This window comes from Python bivittatus, unplaced genomic scaffold (genome assembly GCF_059951505.1).
Source record: "Python bivittatus isolate LINGU-HERP-01145 unplaced genomic scaffold, Pbiv_v1 ctg000850_np1212, whole genome shotgun sequence".
Taxonomy (NCBI): Eukaryota; Metazoa; Chordata; class Lepidosauria; order Squamata; family Pythonidae; genus Python; species Python bivittatus.
In genome coordinates this window covers 22,917,625-22,938,663 of record NW_028277112.1, presented here as the reverse complement: position 1 = coordinate 22,938,663, position 21,039 = coordinate 22,917,625, and the positions used below count along the sequence as shown (strand labels likewise).

General features: G+C 37.7%; 1 protein-coding gene across 5 annotated transcripts in view; it reads left to right on the top strand.

Moving 5' to 3' along the window:
- SEMA6A (semaphorin 6A) overlaps window positions 1-21,039 on the top strand; it is a 169,905-nt gene that overhangs the window by 79,404 nt on the left and 69,462 nt on the right. For all 5 annotated transcript variants that reach the window (XM_088129845.1, XM_025165726.2, XM_025165727.2 and 2 more), the window contains exons 2-5: window positions 387-522; window positions 4,204-4,321; window positions 17,605-17,665; window positions 20,008-20,070. In XM_088129845.1, coding sequence (XP_087985971.1) covers window positions 423-522; window positions 4,204-4,321; window positions 17,605-17,665; window positions 20,008-20,070 — 342 coding nt within the window. In that variant the 5' untranslated portion in view covers window positions 387-422. The remainder of the gene's footprint in view (window positions 1-386; window positions 523-4,203; window positions 4,322-17,604; window positions 17,666-20,007; window positions 20,071-21,039) is intronic.

Genomic DNA, 21,039 nt, shown 5'->3' with positions numbered 1-21,039 from the left:
AATTAATACATTAAGTAGAAGATAATTAGGTTAATCCAATGACTAGAGCTGACTTGGCTTTTATAACTAGCTACGGGAACTAACCCTCAGAGGACAGAGTTTCTTACTGGAGACTAAAACACCAATGGCAGACAGAAAATATTCTCTGATAGTTTGTAGCAATTTCTAGGGGCAGAGAAGATGCCTTTGCTGCTCTGTGTTAATACTTACTGTTTGGCCAGTCTTTTTCTTTTAAAATGAATATATGTAATATTTTACTGTGCATATCCAAAAGGCAGGAGAAGCTCCCCTTTGTTACTTAATGGCTTTGGGGGATATATCTTTGTTTATAGTGTCTAAGTACCAGCTGATAAAAAAGCTCTTATTCTCTTGTTTGTCTTTCACAGGGTGAAGTGAAGGAATAGTCTCCCAGTTGAACTACTATGAGGTCAGAAGCCTTGCTGCTATATTTCACACTGCTACACTTTGCTGGGGCTGATTTCCCAGAAGATCCTGAGCCAATCAGTATTTCGCATGGCAACTGTAAGTAGGAGAGGCAGGGAAATAGCAGGAATATTTTCTCCCCCTCCCCTCCCAGTATCAGGTCATAGCTTATTGCTGAGCAAGATTAAGGGCTGCAAGCTTTAGCAGGACAAAAACATTGTCTTTTCCTCTGCGTCCCCTCAGAACAACCAGACTCTTTCACCTTCCTAGTCACAACCTTACCGATTGGTTGGTGCAAAGCAATTCACAAAACCGCTGTGTTCAGGGCCAGTCTATGAATGGAGAACTTTTAGTTATTGTCTATATCTCTAAATCTTGTTCTTCTTCAGTCTCATGTCACTCTTTCTCAGCATGTTAAACTTTCCAGGCACATCTTTTTCTTGAAAAGGATTAGGCAACATTTCTTTCATAACCAAAATGAGAGGGTCAAAACAAAAGCGCTCCATTCCCTGAAACAAGTAGAATTAAGCTTTGCTGTTGATCCAAACCAGCACAATTCTGAACATACTACTCAGAATTGAATGATTATTCATTTAACTAACTTGCTATCTAGCTGTTTATTTATTTATTCACAATAGCAATAAACATACCACTTGCTCATCCTTTGCAATTATAATGTAAAACAGAACTAAAGAAAACAAAATAGTTTCCATTTGAATCCATGTGAAAGCGGCAGTTTGCCTGGAAGAAGAAGGTTAGTACACCATTCTGTTCCCCACTGGGATTCAAATGCGTCAAAGAGAAAGCATTTGCAATGTCTAGCTTTAAAAAGGCAGGTCATAAAATGCTTAATGTAGAACTTCACTGTCACAAGTGTTACAAATTGAGTACCCCCTCAGTAAATACTACAAATTAAGTACTGTACTTAGGAACCGCACCGGAGTGCACTGAGGAGTTTCTAAGTATTTCATAGTTCATAGTCTTAAACAAAATAATAAATACAACAGAAGAGAATATGTGTAGCTCAGGGTTGAACTGTGGAGTCCTTGCTTATCTCTGTGCCTGTTGATGGCTGCCTTGTCTGAATACCAAGCTTCCAGGAATTCCCTTGCATTTTTGGATTTAGCTTGGTCTAAGATGCTGACAACTAGTACTGACACACTATTCAAAAGAGACAATAAAAAGGAAAACGAAAGACCAGAACATTTCCTCACCAGCAATCATCACCCAGATAAGCAGAGAGTAACACCAAGATTATCACCAGACATACAATCAAGCAGTAAACAATAATCAAGGAACTACCACAGGGAAAAAATAAAACAAAACAAAACCCCCACCCCCACCAACACTGGCAGGGCATGCCACAATATATAAACAGAGAGAAAACCCCATCCCATTCTAGCACTGAAGATGTTACCTAGTGAGGTAACGAAACATTTGCAAGAAAACAACTAAACTCAGAGAACCCCAAGGACTCCAGAGAAATAATAAATGAAGGGTCAAAAATGTTTTTTACTTTGATATACATAAAATAATACAGGAGAAGTCGCAGACAGACACTGGAGATCTCAGAAGATTCTATTTCATCATGGCAACATGGATTTAAACTTCTTTTTGAAGAAACAATCTTTAACTGACCTTTAAAGACACAGTAGACCCACCAAACTAGACTTAGTTTGACATTGTCCTGGGCTTTCTCAGATTTAGAGATTGAAGGATTCCCCATAAGGATGTATTTGGTGCAAGTCCTAAAAGCGAACACTGAATTTGATTTGTGAGATATGGTGCTGGAAGACAGAAGTGAAAGGGCTTAGCTTAATTTTCTAGCTTAATTTACAAAAGGAAGGGATGCAGAAACAAGCTAATGTTCTGTATCTTAAGTTTGAATAATTAAAATAAATGTATTAATAATATTTAATTGGAGCTTGTCTTATTTCCTGCCTTTACTTCTGCTTAGGATATTTTCATTTGAATGATGTGATGGGAAATAATCTGCCAGATTAATTTTTGAGAAAACATTAACTGTATTCCTGACCATATTGTCTGCTTATTCAAAAAAATTTGCATGTTATACTGGGTAACCAAACTCATTTGCTTGAATAACTGAGTATGTGTTATAGCTGATTGCTGTCTTCTGGCATGGTGCATCTTAGATCAAATTTATTTACTAATCAGGCCAGCAGTCACCTTTACCAAGTGAAGGAAGGAATAGGCACAACTCATTTTATTTAATCCTAATTCAAGGCACACAATCCATATGGAGGTCTGAGTTGTTGTATTTTAAATTAAGGAAATCAACTCTTTCAAAGTACCTGCATCCACATTTCACCCAAATTCCAGACATAAACATTTCACTGAACTTTAACCAGCATTACAGCAAGTCAAATCCTAAACTTTTTCACTGTTGTGTAAGAAAGAAATGAATCCTGGTCCTGTTGAATTGACGTTTTCCGCTCTATTGATTCTGTACTTCAGTGTTAAGGCAGAAGGGCAAGAAATAAATCCATTAAATCAGGTTTGGGAAATTTTTCTTCAGCTACAGATTACTTTTTTATATACAGAGAGGTAATGTAGTGACATCGGAATGGAACTAGGATTTGAGGTGGGGGGAGAATGGGTGAATGAGTGTTTTCTGCATTAAACCTAAACAAACCTTGCACACCAATTTTAACTGTTTTCTGCTAAGAATTGTAGGAAACTAGGCCTAGTGTTTTATTGGATGGTCATGACTGGTATGATCTGGTATCATTTCTGTGTTTGCAGGTACCTCACCCTTGCATGAACCAATAAGTTACTGAACTGCAGGGGAATTTCCTTAGTTCCCTTATTTTATCAGTCATGCCAATCTCCCTTTTACTTCTATTCACTATTCAGGCATCTCTTTGCATTTTGAGTTATTAACAGTCATCAAAATGTTTTTGGTTTCTGGTTTTGTTTGGGTTTTTTTTTTTTAGTAGCCAAAAAGGATTTATTTTTGTTATTGTGTACATAACCCATGTGTATGAACACAAACCTATTGAATTGGACAGATTATCTACTGCTTCTAAAACTTTACAAGGTTAGCCTCCATTTGAGGGCACTTCAGACATTTCAGAAAATAATAAAATAAAAAAGAATATAATTAACTTTCCAATATAAACCTTACAAGACAGTTTGCAAAGAATTTTTTTTAAAAAAATTGTCTTTACTGGTACAGAACTGTGAAATTATTGAGAAGTTCAGTGAATGAGTCCCTCTCATCCCTTCCAGAAACATGGTTAGTATGTCACCCTGTGCAAGCAACCTGTAGTCATGTCCATTTCTTCTAATCACAAGACAGAGTGGCTATTAGAGTAATTGATAGATTCCTGTAAGACATCTTATCCTGACAGATCAACTTTACTAAGCCAAATCTAGCTATTTAGAATGCTGCAAAGACTGACAAGAAACCCAAATGTGTTAAATATTGAAATGCCTAAAGGAAGTTTTCTTAACATACGCACTCTAGATGTGTTGAGCTACAAATACCATCAGCCCTAGGCATTATAGATAGTTGTCAAGAATGATAGGAGATGTACTTTAGAGTTTCTGAAGGGCATTGTCTTCTGAAGGAGATGATGTTGATGATGATGATAAAGAATATAAAAGCCACTCTCCTTACAAATCAGAAGACTGTGATCAATTGGATTATTGCTGTGTGATTTAACTATAATCAAAACCATATTAACTATAGCAACTAGGAATCTATCACTGTCCTTATTTTTTTCTGGCTTTTCTTTCAATCTTCTCTGCTTTTTATAGATACAAAACAGTATCCAGTGTTTGTGGGTCACAAACCAGGACACAACACTCCACAAAGGCACAGACTGGACATCCAGTTGCTCATGATAATGGACAGATCCCTCTACATTGCTGCTAGGTCAGTATTGTTCCATATAATGCCTTGTTTTTTTATAATGTATACAGGCAGAATTTTGGGGATTGGCTTCATTTAATGTTTTCTTTGGGTGATATCCAACACCTAGCAAAATTTGAATGTTTCTCCTTTTTTTTAATTTCCCTCATATGTTCACATGCTCTAAAGCAGTGTTTCAACACAGCCCTCCACATAATTCAGCCTGTGTCCCATTTTCCCAAGTTGCTGGCCTAAGCCCTCTTCAACTGGCTAAAATGGCAGGTCAGCTGCAGCCCCACTCTTGCCCTTCCCTTCCCTTCCCCCCCTACATTTGTTTTTTATGGGGGAAGGGGGATGGCAACTGTTTTCTTTATGAGGAGTTGACCCCTAAAGCAAGAAGGAGGGAGTTCTGGCCACTGGAAGGCTGTTTGCCTCATACTTCCTAAGGAAACACTGCAAAAATGTATTCATGGTATTTCCTCTGGGACTTGGTTCAGCTTCCCAAGCTTCTCCCAAGCCCCACGGCACTGGGGGCAGCACTTACATAAATTCAATATTCACCTGTGTAAATGGGCCACATTTTTTTTCATAAGATTTAAGAATTCTGTAGTGCATAATTTGAGGATGTGGTGGCCTTGGGAGGGAAAGAAAATTGAACCAATCTATTCTGTCAAGCAACATTTGCTAAAGGAATCATGTAGCTGGATTCCACAATGCTCCGTTAGATTTCTTTATAACTCAAAACAAGAACAGTATATATGACAGACGATATGAAGTCTTCTAGTTTCCTGTGTTTGGATAGAATAGTTTGGAGCTGTTCCCGAATCACTGCATAAATCAACTTCATATCCTGTGTTTTCAAGCTTACCTCCAACTCAGACCTAGTCTACACGTTAGGTTCACATTGCTGCTTTTTCTCTGTGCTTCTGTTAGCATTGATACCATATATCATAGTTCCTCACATGAATACTCCTTGAAGAGAGAAGATTTTGATGTCAATGTTACTGGGATTTGTAGTATGAGAAGTGCTCTGCATGTTACAGTGGACAAATGGGGACTCTAACCCTTCACAGTGAAATAGTATGGTAGTGCATAGAATTTCTCTTTCATGCCCATTCACTACAGGGTTAAGTCGTAGATATATGTGCTAAGAAATTATTTGTAAAGAGCTAAGCCACTGATTTATGATACTCTTCCCTAACCTGACATTTTCCACATGGCTTAGATTACACCTCCCATCATCTTCAGCTGGGGATGAGATGGGAGTTGCAGTCCAGCACATCTGGAGAACTTCAGGTGGGCTGACCTAGATAGAAACAGCTTGTTAGTTCCAGTACCAGTTGGTAGGATCAAGATAACTAGTGAATGCTTCCTGGGCCAGATTGTAAGATGCCTTTCATTCTTTGCTTTGCTTTATATTCTTTTGAAACTGGGGCCAACAGATTTTCATTTTGTTTAGGTTTGTTTTTAAGTAGATGCAATAAGGCCATTGAAGGCTTAGTGCATCAGTTTCATTCCTCTGACTCCCAAGCTAAGGAAGATTGCATTACAATTATTTAGCAGTTTGCTTCTATAGCATAATGTTGGGTCTTTCATGGGCTATGAAAAGGGGATGGCAGGTTGCCCATCCTTATTTTAATCTGTATCTGAAGTGAAAAGATCTGCCTATGGCTAGAAATATTAGAAAAAGTAGCACTAGTTTTATGATGGCAGAAGCAGACAACTCTTGGCCTTCCAGATGTTTTTAATGAAAGTTTTTACAGTTCCTTCCCATTAGCTGTGCTGGCTGAGATTGATGGGAATTAAGGTCCAAAAAAATCTGCAAAGTACCAAGTTGCCTAATCCTGTGCAAGGAGAATGTTTCCTCAGAATTGAAAGATAGGAACAATTGGCAATTGTTCTATAAAGTGAAAAAAATCAGGCTCTCCCCCTCCAACTCAAGCATTTGGTATGTTAGTCAGAATGCATTTGTATGCCTTTACTTGTATTGCCTTAGTCAGTAATACTGCTGATCGGAAGGCACTAGCTGATAGCTTCAGCTGTTACCAACACAGCTTACATTTTTATCTAGTACATAAGAAGTTAGAAAGAGCCCCACTGGGCCAATCTAAGCCAGTATTCTGTATTGGACAATGGCCCATTTTAGGAATTCAGGAGGCCTAGCAACTTGAACAAGAGGCAGTAGCTCTCTTTCACTGTTGCTACCTTGCAGCTGGTATGTAAGGTGTGCTGCCTCTGATTCCTAGAGGCAGTAAATAGTCATAATAGTTGTTCATTTATTAGGAATATTGGAATCATCTCCTGTGTTTATAAAATAATTTTTGGTTCTAAAGACACAGCTAACTGCCCGTTATGGAAAATAAGCAACAACATTCCACATTCCACAAATTCATAGAATTAAATTTTAATGATGGTAGGAGATCAACCATTTATTTTTAAAATTATAGCAAACAAAGAGCCAGACAGAAAAGAGTGGAAAATATGTGTATTTTCATATTTGGCACATTTGAAGTTTATCTGCATTGTGTTGTACAAATCATGAACGAACTGTTTTGTTTTATCTTCAAAATCTCATATAAGAGGCGGCATCTTGACCAGTCACAGGTAGCTAACTTCCTAAAGGCAGTGGTGTAGCTAGCATATTTGACACCCAGAGCAGATCCTTTTTCATGATCCACCCCCACCCCCACCCCCGCTTCAGTGCTAAGAGCCAGTCTAGAAACAGGAGTCTCAGAGTCCTAGTTCCATCTTAGCCACAGAGTCAGTTAGATGACCTTGGGCCAGTCACTTTTTTCAGTCTTAGGAAGAAGGACCTGGCAAGCCACTTCTGAAAAATGTTGCCAAGAAAACTGCAGGGGGCAGTCACCAGGAGTCAAAACTGACTTGAAGGCACTTCTTTTTTTCCCCTTCATCACTGCTATGCCACCACTGACCACCAAATAGCTGTTTGCCACGCAGGCAGCAACAACCCAACTACACACCCACCACTGGCCTCCTTGTATGTCCAGCATCAGCATCTCCCCTATTGCCTGCACCTGGGGCAGGTAGCCCCCACCCTCCTTGAATTAAGAAGCCAACTGCTTAACAGATCAGTATTAACACTCTTCTTTGACATGTCAGATGGGTTTTCTGAATTAGTTCAAAGTGTGTTTTTTACCGTGCTAAAAAAACCCAAAAAACTCAAGAGCTTCCGTATAAGGACTGTTTTGTGTGACTATCTGGAGACAAGCAGCAGTCACTTAAAATAACTGTGTACATTCCTTTCTGTGCATGGAAAACTAATGTGCAGTAGACATCTCACCACACATTTCATTACAAATACTCACTTAGGGTGATTTGAGTTTGCGTGCAAATACTTTGTGTCTAGTGATCACTTCCCATGACCAGTTATTATGGAAAAGTAGGTAAATTATTTCAAAAGGATTTCTAGCAGCAACCTCTTCCAGAGCTGAATGCGAGCATATGTTAATTTGTATTTGATTACAGAAGAATTAACATGGTTTTCTATTTAAAAATTAGTTGAGCCAGCTTAAAATAGTTACATGGCATGGCAACTGAAAATGGAATTAGTAAAAAATTTATTCCAGAACAGTATTATTCAAAACCAGGGGCACTAGAATAAATAAATGGCTGAAAGGCTGTTTCAATAACTCAAATATGTGAAGATGTTAGTTGGTAGGTTAAAAGTTATCCCACGTTCTTGTCATATGCTGGACCTTTGGGTATCATTCAGTAGAATAAATTTCTTTTAAAGAAACCTAATGAGTATTTTCAACTATGATAAGCCAATCATGTATCGAGTATTTAATTACACTGAAAATGCAAACATCATATATTAACTGAAAAATCAGCATTCGACCGTGTCTAAATTGTGTTTAGACTAATTGTATTTTTATAGAATTGGAAAGGGCCTTTTAGGTCAAAACTCCAACAGCTGCTCAGAGAGTATTCCTGACAGATGGCTGTCCAACCTCTGCTTTTATGGTTGGGAACTTTTTTTCTGGCATTCATTTAGAATCTGCTTCTATGATTTAGAACTAGCATTCCATCTCTCGCGCTCTGTAATGAGAGTTTGGGTTGTGACTTTTTGTCCTATAAGAAAGGCAATATTGAAAGTTGGCATAACTGATCATTTCCTAAACCCCCTTTTCCGTAAAGAGGCCCACTATTGATCACTGGAGGGCCCTGTTCTTGTTCTTTGTGATACTGTCATTTCTCTTCTCCTTCTGAGTATAAATGACAAGAACACCATCCCACTAGCTCTGGAGGAGCCCTCTCTACATCCTTTCTTCTATTCTTCTGAGCACTTATGGGGATTGGGTCAGAAGAAGAGGTCAAGAAGATTATCACCTGGAAAGATGTCAAAGTGAAGGTTTTAGACCATTCAACATTCGTCAGTACAAAAACACATTTTTCTGCACTGAAATTACACAAAAACTTTTCCATTCCAAAAGTTATTCTTTTTTTTAAACATGGAAAGAATGGAGCAAAAGTCACTTTCATCTTTAGATAATAAACTAAAAAAGTGAATCATCTTTTGATAAGTACTGTGAATGAAAATGTATAGCTACTGCTTTGGCAGTTTGGTGTAAAAGCCACAGTGGCAAATATGAATCCAGCGAAAAGTTTTTATCAAACAACTTTATAAAGGCATTAATTGAAACTGTTCTCGGCATAAATGCTTGAGTTACAATATTAAATGTTCCTTTCCATGGTGTTGAGGGTTTTTTCCTATTGTTGAATAAAGTGATATTAAATATACATTTGTACTCAATTAAGGACAACAATAAAAACAATTTACTAACATTTGTGAAGGTGACAGTACTGTGACTGACTGAAACTTACTTACCTAGATTTCCTTGGATTTCAGAAAAAAAAGCATGAATAATTAGGACTTTAGAAATTATAATTGCATCATCCTCTTAGCTGCCAAAATTGATTTATAGAAATGGAGATTGAACCCTAACGATGCTTTGGAGCACACATGAACAGAGCATCTGTCTATAATACCTTAAAGAAGCTGGGTCTTTGCCAGGATCACTCAATAGCTGCAATGGTTGACAATAAGTGTCATGTGCGCACCCATGCATACTCCAAAGCATCTTCATCCTTTCAAGTCTGAAGGGACGCATGTCCTAGAAAATTAACTACATACAATTTATTTGCATGGCATTTGGGAGCATAATGTCCCAAGGTGACTGTAAAGCAGAAACTGAATTGCTAGTGATATTGGCCTCTTGTTCAAATCTAAAACCGTACATAGCCCTAAAAATTAGTAGAGAGTAGACTGTATTTCTTTACCTAAAGTAGACAGTATATTTTAATGTTACATATTTATAGTTATTAAAACTTACCTCTATTCTACTGGCTTTGGGTAGATCCAGGTTTATATGGTTACTTGTTAGGTAGATATACCCAATACTGCCATTATTAAAAAAAAAAAAAAGATAGCCACATCTCTTATTTCTCATCCTTTGATAGTCTGTCCCAGAAAAGTGTTATTCCTTTTCTTTTTGGCAGAAGGTGTATTAGGTGCTGTGCTTGGTGATGTCAGAATTGCAGCTATTGCACAGGCCCTAAGGAAAGCCACAATCTGTGCTCCAGATTATGTGAATGTTCCGAGAGTCTCATTTGTTCTTTGATAGCAAAAGGAGGTGCTTTTAAGATACAGTTGCAATCAAAATTATTCAACCCCCATAGCAAATCAGGTTTATTGTCAAAAATGTACAGACTTTCAGCTGTTTGCAATGAACAAATCAAACAAAAGCAATTGAAATAGCTCAACACAACGAATGCTTCAAGTGGTTTCCCCAAATTCAACTGAAAATGCAACTTATAATGACTTCTCCAGTCTCAAAATTATTCAACCCCTTCATGGCAAACATCTTTAGTACTTAGTAGAGCACCCTTTTGCTGTTATGACCTGCTGCAAACAAGATGCATAGCCAGACACCTGCTTCTGGCAGCGTTCCTGAGGAATCTTAGCCCATTCCTCATGAGCAATGGCCTCCGTTCAGTAATATTCTTGGGTTTGCGTGCTGCAACCGCCTTCTTCAAATCCCACCAGAGATTTTCTATGGGGTTCAAGTCAGGTGACTGTGATGGCCACTGTAGAATCTTCCAGGACTTCTTCTGAAACCAAGCCTTGGTGGAATTGAGATATGCTTGGGATCATTGTCTTGTTGGAAGGTCCAATGACGCCCAAGCTTCAGCTTCCTCACAGATGGCATGACATTTTCTCCTAGGATTTCCTGATACCTCAATGAATCCATCTTGCCTTCCACACGCTGCAGGTTTCCAGTGCCAGAGGATGCAAAGCAGCCCCAGAGCATCACTGAGCCACCACCATGCTTCACTGTAGGAAGAGTGTTCTTTTCAGTGTATGCATCATTCTTCTTCCTCCAGACATACCGCTGATCCATCGGGCCAAAAAGTTCCAGTTTTGTTTCATCTCTCCACAGAACAGAATCCCAAAACTTCTGTGGCTTATTTATATGATTTTGACCATATTGGAGCCGACTTTTCTTGTGCTTTTGGGTCAGTAGTGGTGTACGTCTTGGAGTTCTGGCATGGAAACCTTCTGCATTTAGTACACGCCTTACTGTGCTCACTGAAACCTCTGTGCCTGTTGCCACCAAGTCTTGCTGCAGGTCTTTGCAGTCACTGGAGGGTTTTTCTCAGCCTGCCTTCTCAGAAATCTGGTTGCAGCCATTGATAGTTTGCTTTTTCTGCCCTGTCCAGGTAGTGCAACCACTGTTCCTTTAACTTTGAACTTGCAAACTATGCTTCTAACGGTATTTCTAGGAACATTCAGTGCCTTCGCTATCTTTTTGTATCCTGTTCCTTTTTTGTGAAGAGCGACAATATCTTCTCTTAGCTTTTTGGACCATTCTTTTGACTTAGCCATATTTCTAACATTGCAGTCAAACATGACACTCCAGACCCCTAGCCAGTTCAGGTATTTCATGTGTTCCAGCTCAAGTACACCTGGTGCAACTAATGAAGCCCTTGATTAGTTGTATCAGGTGTGCTTGAGACAACACCTGTTTTGCATATTTGTGCTGTTGTGAGGGGTTATATTCAGGGGGTTGAATAATTTTGAGACTGGAGAAGTCATAAGTTGCATTTCCAGTTGAATTTGGGGAAACCGCTTGAAGCATTCGTTGTGTTGAGCTATTTCAATTGCTTTTGTTTGATTTCCTCATTGCAAAGAGCTGAAAGTTTGTACATTTTGACAATAAACCTGATTTGCAATGGGGGTTGAATAATTTTGACTGCAACTGTAAGGGGTTCATAGAGTAATAAAAGTATACCCATTTACCCATTTGTTGGACCAATGATTCAGAGCCTTTCCTCTACTGCACTTCCATGGCAAGAAATTCATTTTCCTCTTGCTCAAAAGCATTAATGTATCTACATGAAAATGCAGTTTTTGTGTCTCTACTAGTGTATTTGAATATTGTGTAGAGCATGGCTGTCTGTGTGTTTCAGAGGCATATTTTGCATAAAACTTAATGATAGACACATCAAGCTCTGATTTCAATGTGTTAAATTAAGCAATGGAACATTTCCTGCCAGACCACCATTCTGCCGAGGAAGAAATAATCTAACCCAGTAGGTTTTGTTTGTTTGCATTTTGTAACAAACCCTGAGGCTGCTTAACAGCTTATCAGGAGTCACTGAATGGAAGGATCATCTACTGAGGATAAATATCATGTTAAATATGATTTCTTTCCCTGTGCAACTGCAGAAAGATATGTACTCATTGTTAATTAGCATCCTACTCCAACTTGAGGGGAAAGGCATTAAAGATCAGCCAGTTTCATGAATTAACTTAATGTTCATCTTAGAATAGATGACAGAATCCTTGGCAGTTTGCTGGGAGCAGATGGATGATAATCAAGACTACATAATGTGGAAAGTGTTTCTTGGATAAAATGTTTGAAAGTCATAGCTTCACCTTGTAGTAGGTCAGAAATGGGAACCCATTGCTGAACTCTTGATATTGCTGAAGTACAGCCTTCAGCATCTTTCATCTTTAGTTGACCAGGCTGGAGCTGCTATAAGTTGTAATTCCAAAGCATCTGAAAAATCTCTGGTTCTCCATCGGTACATCTGAGCCATCAAGACGTAAACTGCTTTATATGACTATATTATTGTCCATCTAGCTCTGATTGCATTACACTGATTGTAGCTGTTCCCCAGCGTCTTGCAGAAAATTTCCTCTTTGATCTTTTAGCTGGAGAGGGAAGATGAACATGGGTGTTTTTGTAGGCAAGATATATAATCTTAAGATATCTAATTGAGCTTTCATCCCTTCCTTTAAAATAGGAGTGCCAAACATCTGCAAGGTTCCAGTTTTCCCTGATTAGTGCTTTGCTAGCTCATGCACATTTTGTTTTGAGAAAAGATAAACTTCAATGTATTTCCTTCCTTTTTCATTATTTTCAAAGGCAATTCATTCTTTCTCAGCTTTGAGACTTGCATATGTAACAGGACCATGGCTATATCCCATACAAGTTTACCCACGACAATCCTTTATACTAGGATGCTAGATTGCCAGGTTGCAGTCTGGCTTAAAACAAGCACTACTAAATCTTTAAATATAAAATTCGGAGAAGCTCTAGCTAGCTTGAAGAAATCCCAGTAAACGTGTCTTTCTCCAAGCTGGTAACATGTACTAATAGTTCCCACGTGAAATCTTCTAAAGTGGTAGTGATTCCTTGGAGCGCTTTATGTCATTAAATGGAAGCTGCAAAGGGCCCTGGATGGTTAGCCTTACAAAACTATTACAATCTAAACTCTCAAGGGCCAAGCAGCAATCTCTCTATATTCTTTATATGCTATTGCTTAAAAATTGTCATAGGGAGGTTAGATCATTTTGATGGCATGAGGCAAGTGTTGAAGAGAACAGTACATGAAAGACAAGCAGAATTTGAATAATTAAATAATGTTTCCTATAATAGCTACATGAGGAGACTGATTTTTCTTTCCTCCTGCCTTCTTCACAAAAACACTTGATTTTTCAGGTGTGCATTTTGCCTTTCTCTCTCCCACAACACCTTTTGGTAATTCATCATACCTCCCAGGTGCACACCAGAATCATAACATCCATTTAATGCCCATAGCTGTGGCTGAGGGTCAAAAAGAGGCAGCATTATTAAAATTTTCTTTCCATACATAAGTGTGCCATAATAACAATCTGTGGCACTGTTAACTGGAGGTGGGAAAAACAGAAGTGCTAGAATTGGTTTATTTGTGTTTAAAAAAAAACCTGAATTAGCAAGAGCAGGATGACGGAGAGCCTCAGCAAAAGCAAAACAGCACAGACCTGTATTATTAGTTTAGCAGAACCTAACTAGTACTTGGCAGGTCTTGTATGTGAACAGCTGTGGATCAAGTAACAAGTATGGAAGTGCTTGTCACTTCTCTAGAAATTGGAGTTCACATAGATACAGAATTCTGGCTTTTCCTTTTTCTAAGAATTGACTGGCAAATTTGTCATAAGTCATTATGGGGTTCCTCAGTTAAAAGGGAATTAAACTCAATGCTATGATGCATCTTACAGTTTTCTTTTTCTTTGTTTTTCCTCCTGGCATTTAATATATACATAACTGCTAACTGAGGGTAAATGAAACATTTTTAGAGATTGTCGAAGGATAATAATCACTTATTAATTTGCCATTCAAAGGCAGGTTTTTGTTTTTAACTTATTGGTCTATTTTGCCAGAGCTGTACAATAATGAAAATCTATGAGCACAAAGAGGACACACTGTTTTCATCTGTGAAATAAGCATCAAACAAAAGAGTAGCTCTGTATTAACTTTGGATCAAAGTTCAGCCAATGGAGTCAAAGAAATAATAAGCATTAAGCTTGTCCTAAAAGTAAATGGCAGTTTCTGCAGAAGATTGAGGAATGTATAAAAATAAACACACACATACCCCTTTGTTTCTTAGCATGGCTTCTTAGAAAGAAATCTGCTTCCGAAAGGGAGGAAACTCATAAAAAATTCATGAAAACCTGATTTTGTTAATCAGGTTAACACACCCCTTTTCTCTATGTGGGGAAAATGTTGTTTGTATCTTGGCTTGCTGCAAATGTTTTGAATCTGCTTTAGTCAGAAGGTAACCTTACTTCCTCCAAATAGATTTTAAAAAGCTAGTATCAATGGAAGAGATTTCATTGTATATTCTTCTGTCAAGATCTTTCTTTAAAATAGCAGATCCCCAATTTCAACAACAGATCTTTCCTGCACAGATAGTAGGGAGAGTGTTATTCTGCTTACAGGTTTATTCTTTTTTTTATCAATCTCATTCTCCTATTCTTTGTTCCCAATTCATAGTAGATCCTTCAAGATTTGATTATGCTAATGCTGTTTCCTATCTCATAAGATGATATTCCCCTTGTATTTCACATAATATAAGAGGCTGTATAAGAATATCACACCTATACTTGTTGATCTTAATTTCTGTCTCTAAGGAGAAACTGAGAGTTAATTTTATTTATTTATTTTTGAGAAACTTAACTCTCAAAGAAAGAAAAAAGGGGAACACAAGCAACTTACATTTTAAAAATTTCTTATGTTTCCAGGGTAACTTTTCAAGCTTAACTCATTTATTAATTCAGCAAAAGAAAAATGTTTTTACAAAAAAAATTGGATATTGTCAGCTTTTATCCCTGTTCATATTATAGATTAAATAATACTTCTATTGAATTTGGAAAAAGATCTTTTAAAAATAAAGCCCCAGCTTCACTGTATACACTGATGGGCAACTCTGGCTCACTGAATGCCACCCAAAAGATCTGACAAAAGATCTTCAAGAATTTGAACAAAAATAAACATCTGTGTGACCTGTGTGATCTATTGCGGCAGAGAGATGATATGCACTTCAAAGTTCTTCATGTACCAGAATGCTTTACTATGTGCACAGTATCTACTTGTGAAAGAGGAAAAGATGCGCTTGAACACGTCATTTGCTCGTTACAGTATATATGCATTTTGCCTGTATTCCTTTTTCATCTATAGAATTAATGACTTGAAAATATCCCCATATAGCTTTGATTTCTAATCTGGTACATGCCAGGCACCATGACCCACTTATTTTTTAGATTCAATAAATTAAATGGAAAGCTCAGAATGTATAGCCTTTGTTTTATATATATCCATATATTTATTCATATCCATAGATAGATAAATATAGATGATATAGATATAGATATAGATAAAGATACAAATATAGATATCCATCCATCCAACAGATCCCAGGAACAACATCAGAGCTCTCTGTCCAGAAGAGCGCAGTGCTAGGAACCGCTAAGATACTGTGCAGAACCCTCAAACTCCCAGGCCTCTGGTAGAGGATCCGAGATTGAGGAAGACACGTACCAACCATAGGGGTGAGAGGGGAATTTATATATCCATATCTATCCATCCACCCATCCATCCATCCATCCATCCCCTCTCACCCCTATGGGGGGTCCTCTACCAGAGGCCTGGGAGTTTGAGGGTTCTGCGCAGTATCTTGGCTGTTCCTAGCACTGCACTCTTCTGGACAGAGAGCTCTGATGTTGTTCCTGGGATCTGTTGGAGCCACTCTCCCAGCTTAAGAGTCACAGCCCTGAGTGCTCCTACCACAGTGCTCCTACCACCACTGGGGCCACTTTGGCCTTTACTTTCCACAGTATATGTTTCATATATGTCTCATCATGAGTGAGACATACACACACACACAATACAAACATTCATTCATTCATTTATTCCCCAGAGGCTTTGTTAGAAAAAAGTGAGGGCTGGTACAACTCAGTACTTTGGAACCATGTCCGTCTGCCCAGAAAAAAAATTGCAAAAGGAAGATGAAGTAGTACAGATTACCACTGGGCCAAAAAGTTTTGGGACCCTATCATGGGGTTTTCTTTCTTATGAAAGAAAGAAATTTATTGGAACCTGGACCATTTGAAGTTTTATCTTTTTGTGCCAGTTACTTGGTCCCATCCCACTGTTACAAAACAACAGAAGTGAAGAGTCATCAGCTTGCAGAAAACTGTTTTGTTTTTCATCTACTTACTGGACTTGGCCCTTGAATTAAGTTTGATTTCTGATTACATGGATACATCCATGCAATTTTCTCAGCAGTAGTACAGAAGTGGTTTGACACTCCCAGGACTTTTTTTTTTACTTCCAAATTAGCCGACAGGTCTGGAATTCCACATTGTTCTCCTATCCAAATACTAACCAGGCCTGAGTTTGCTTAGGTTCCAGACTTAGACAAAATCATTTAAATCTGCCACCTGCTCAAATCTTACTGGACTATAATACAAAAGAATAGGTGAAGGAGCGGGGACCCAAAGTTAAAGAACAGGATGTCCATTAACACATGATCAGTCCAGATACACGTTTTCATATTAGGAGCCACAATTCTTTATAGGAATATCTATCCCAGATTTTTTTTAATGATGATGGGATTGTTGAAGTATTATAAGAGTCAAATATTTTGCCAAACCATGCAGACCTTACAAATATCTTGCAGTGTATCCTAATTTATATTCCAGGCTGAGTTGTTCTGTACTTGCAAAAATGATACAGAAAGCATCATATGTACCTAAAAGGTTTTAGGGAACCCCAGTCTTCTCAGGGAGGGTATGCTGCGGATCCCATCGATGAAAGATTGTCGACTGGCGGGACCCAGAAAGAGAGACTTCTCTGTCGTGGCCCCTGCCCTATGGAATACTCTCCCCCAGAGGCGAGGCAGGTCCCAACTCTCTTCTCCTTCCGGAAAGCAGTCAAGACCTGGCTTTGCCAACTGGCATGGGGCACATAAGAGGGCAACCAACCCTGGGGGTGGCTAGCACCTTGAAGATGCTCTCATATGTTAACATCTTACTGACCATCAACATCTTGAAAGATATTATTTGTTTATGTGGTTGGTTTTTATTCTATTTTTATTGTATTTTATATTGTTTTATTGTATTTTAATATTTATTGCTGTTTTATTTTGAACCGCCCAGAGTCACTTTTTGTGAGATGGGCAGTATCTAAATTTGAAATATAAATAAATAAATAATTCCTTTTTACACCTTTTGTTCATTCATAGCACATGTAATTGAAAGAACTATTCATATTGAATTTGTGTTGATTAGTTCTCTTTTATAGCACAGAGAAAACATAAGGTATGTTGCCTGGTGTTCTTTGATATTATCCTTAGTTCCTGACTAAGGGGCAAGGACTTATCTGATCACAAAGCACTCTTCCTGTGAGAAATGAACCATCTGAGTTTATCTTGGCATTCTTTTTCCCATTTGTTTACAGGGACCATATTTATACTGTTGATATGGATTCATCACATACCGAAGAGATTTATTTTAGCAAAGTAAGTAGTTTCTGCTATTCACAAGTCAAGGACACTCAAAATAAAAAAGCAGAAGATAAATCAGAAAAAAATACCTTGTTCCTCAGGTTTTCCAGACCTGCTTTCAAAACTGCAGTGATCATGTAAGAGGATGTATATTAATCATATAAGCAAAGTGCATACATTTGCCATTTTCATTATGAATTTTGGATTAATAATTTAGCTGAGATCACAGGCAAGTTTCTTATATTGAAATAGGGGCATTAGATAAACTCTATTTAAATACTTTAATGATCACATGTTTATAAGGAATTAAGTAGATAGATAGACATTTAGATACTAAACAAAATGATCTTATTATTTCTATAATTCTTCCTCAAGACTACAGATACTACATCAGAGATAAACTAAGAAGGAAACCATAACATTTTTTTTCTGTTAGTATGCTGCATTAAATACTGTATTCCAAAACTGATAGGATATGTACATGTGCCATAGTTAGGGAAAGGTTAAGAAAACCCCTCATTTCAGTACTTGAACACTTCTTAGTATCCTAGATGTGATCTATTACATCATATTCAAGATAGATGCTACAGCTAAAACTAAGGGTAAAATGACACAGCTGAGGGGAAGAAGGATGATGCAATATCACTGAAAAATATTTAATTGCAAAAATTGCTTAACCACTGAATTATAGATCTGGGTGGAAATACTGTCCAGAAGCTTAATATAACTGTTGGCTCTAATGGCATTTTATACATCATTTGTTCAGCATTATTACATCAAGCTACTCAGACTGTGTATCTATAAATGGCTCCAGTTTTCAATATTTCTCTCTCACTTAAAAGCAAGTAACATAAAACTTGTGCTCATGAGCTAAAATCGAGCACAGCAATAAATAAGCCAGGCTGAAATTTATTTTCAGGCATAATAGTATACAAAATCTGAGTGATTTTTAAAGCCAACCAGCAAAATTGAAAAAAAAAAGTTTTGCAATGGATTCTGATTGAAAAATGCATGAGTAAAACAGTGGAAAAAGTCTTCTAACATTGCTTTGCTTGCTTGGCCAGGAATGCATATCTTTGTGAGAAGTTAAATCTGTATAGAATATTGTATCTGCTATTTCTATTCCCCATTTTTTGTGGGAACTGGGGCCAAGGACTGTGTAAGATAAATGTTAAAACTTATTGTAAATTTGTGATAGTCCTTTGCATTGAAATGTGTCATTGCTGAAAATCAGAGCAGTATATGAAATGTTCAGTTTAACTGAGATTCAGATACTGCTCTGTTTTTTCAGTGACAACTGGCAAGGGTATACATTTCTTGACTAAGATGGCAAAACACCATCGGTAGATACTTTTTGATCCAATTCTTAATTATTTTTTCTCATTCAGAATCCATTGACAAACAGTCTGTTGCAATTTTGTCTAGGGGCATGAAATTTTTGACTCATTATTAGAGTTCCACAGAACTCTCTTTATAGGTGAAATCTACTGAAAGTGCCTTAGGCAGAGCAAAACCATTGGCCTTCTAGGTTAGGACCATTTATAATGACTAGCAATGGCTCCGTGGTCTTTCCAACCCTACCTGTGAATGTGGGTTTTTTTCACATGCAAAGTTGTTCTCTGGCACTCATATCAGAACCTGTTAGACTGTGTTCCAGTTTTGAATTAGCAGATAACTTAGATCAGATTTCTTTGTTCCTTTAGAATGAGCTCAAATAACGTGCTGGCACAACTTTGAATCAGTGAAGAGCCTTTCTAACTCAGTAGTGTTTATTTCACTAAATACTTTATTTGACTAAATATTACTTCAAAACAACAGGAAATATTTTATCTATGTGAATGAATTCCCCACTGTATGTTTTAATTTTTGTTAAAACAAAATAGAGAATAATATGTCTATATGTGTATGTCTGTATATTTATCTCTGTATATATGTGTGTGTGTATGTGTGTGTGTACACATGCACGCGTACACACAGATCTGTACAGACATATGCATATAAACATACACATTTCTGCCTCTCTCTGACTCTCCAAATATTCACACATATACACAGTTGATTCCAACAGATAAAAACAAACAGCATGTATCAATTCGTAATATTTCCCTGTTAGCCAATTTCTTATTTTCATTTAAGAAAATGATATCTAATTAGAGATTACTAAATAGCAGTCAAATCTAAGTAGCTGTTCAACATCCATGAGGCTCCTGTGCTAGAGTAAATCAAGCACAGAACAAGTATAGAATGTTTTTGATAAGTTTATAATCCAGCAGCTAGTTTTCCTGGGGGGCTCTTTCTTTTGAAATTAAACCCAACCACCCTTGGGCTCTAATTGATTTCTTTCTTGATCCTTGCAGAAATTGACATGGAAATCCAGACAGCTTGATGTAGACACATGCAGAATGAAGGGAAAACATAAGGTAGGCAATTTCCATTTCTCTAGCAGCTGCCACTTTTGTTCAGTTTCTTGACTGTTATCTTACACCACTCTGTGATGCAGATTGGATCATGCCGTTCATTTCTTAGCTAGTCATTGCTTTTTCCCAACAGTTTACTGAAGGTTTTAATTTGCAAGAAATAGTTTACTTCTAATGTAATGAAACATTATGACAAAAGAAAGCGCAATATTGTGAAATGCAGAAGGGATTAGAATCTGCAGGAATATACTCCTGCTCATTTTCCACTGGGAACTGACATAATACTGGGTCTTTATAGGAGATAAACAAATCATCTTAGGAAAATGTTTTAGCAATGTAAAATATAATTAACTATGAATAACTCTAGATTAGATGTAGTTTCTGGGCTTTTCTTTTTCACTCTACCTAGAGATTATTAGGTAGGACATGGGACAGGATGTTCAAGAACTGTCAGTCATGCTCTTATCATCTCCTGATTAGATTACTGTATTTCACCCTACATGGGTCTGTCCTTGAAGGCCATCACAAAACTTCATATGGTACAGAATGCAGCTGCCTACACATGCTTACGGACTGGTCCCAGCATTGCTGTGTCACACTGCTACTGCAAGAGCTGCACTGGTTGCCAGTGTGTTTCTGAGTGCAATTCAGGGGGCTGGTTGCTACTTTTAAAGTCCTATATGGCTTAGGGCCTGGGTAACAGAGAGATTGCCTTTCCCATGTAGACTCAGTATCTGCAAAAGAGATCCTGCCTAACGGGGGTGTAGCAGGAAAGGGCCCAATAGAGAGCATTTTCTGTGGCATTTCCCCTCCTCTGGAACAGTCTCCCCTCTTAGTTTTAATGATTGAATGTGTAAGCTGCCTAGGACCCATTAGTGTATAAACTGCATAAATACATACTGAGGTCCTATTCTTGATTCATGACTATCATTAAAGTATATTTTGTTTAATAAACAGCAGCAGAAAAAGACA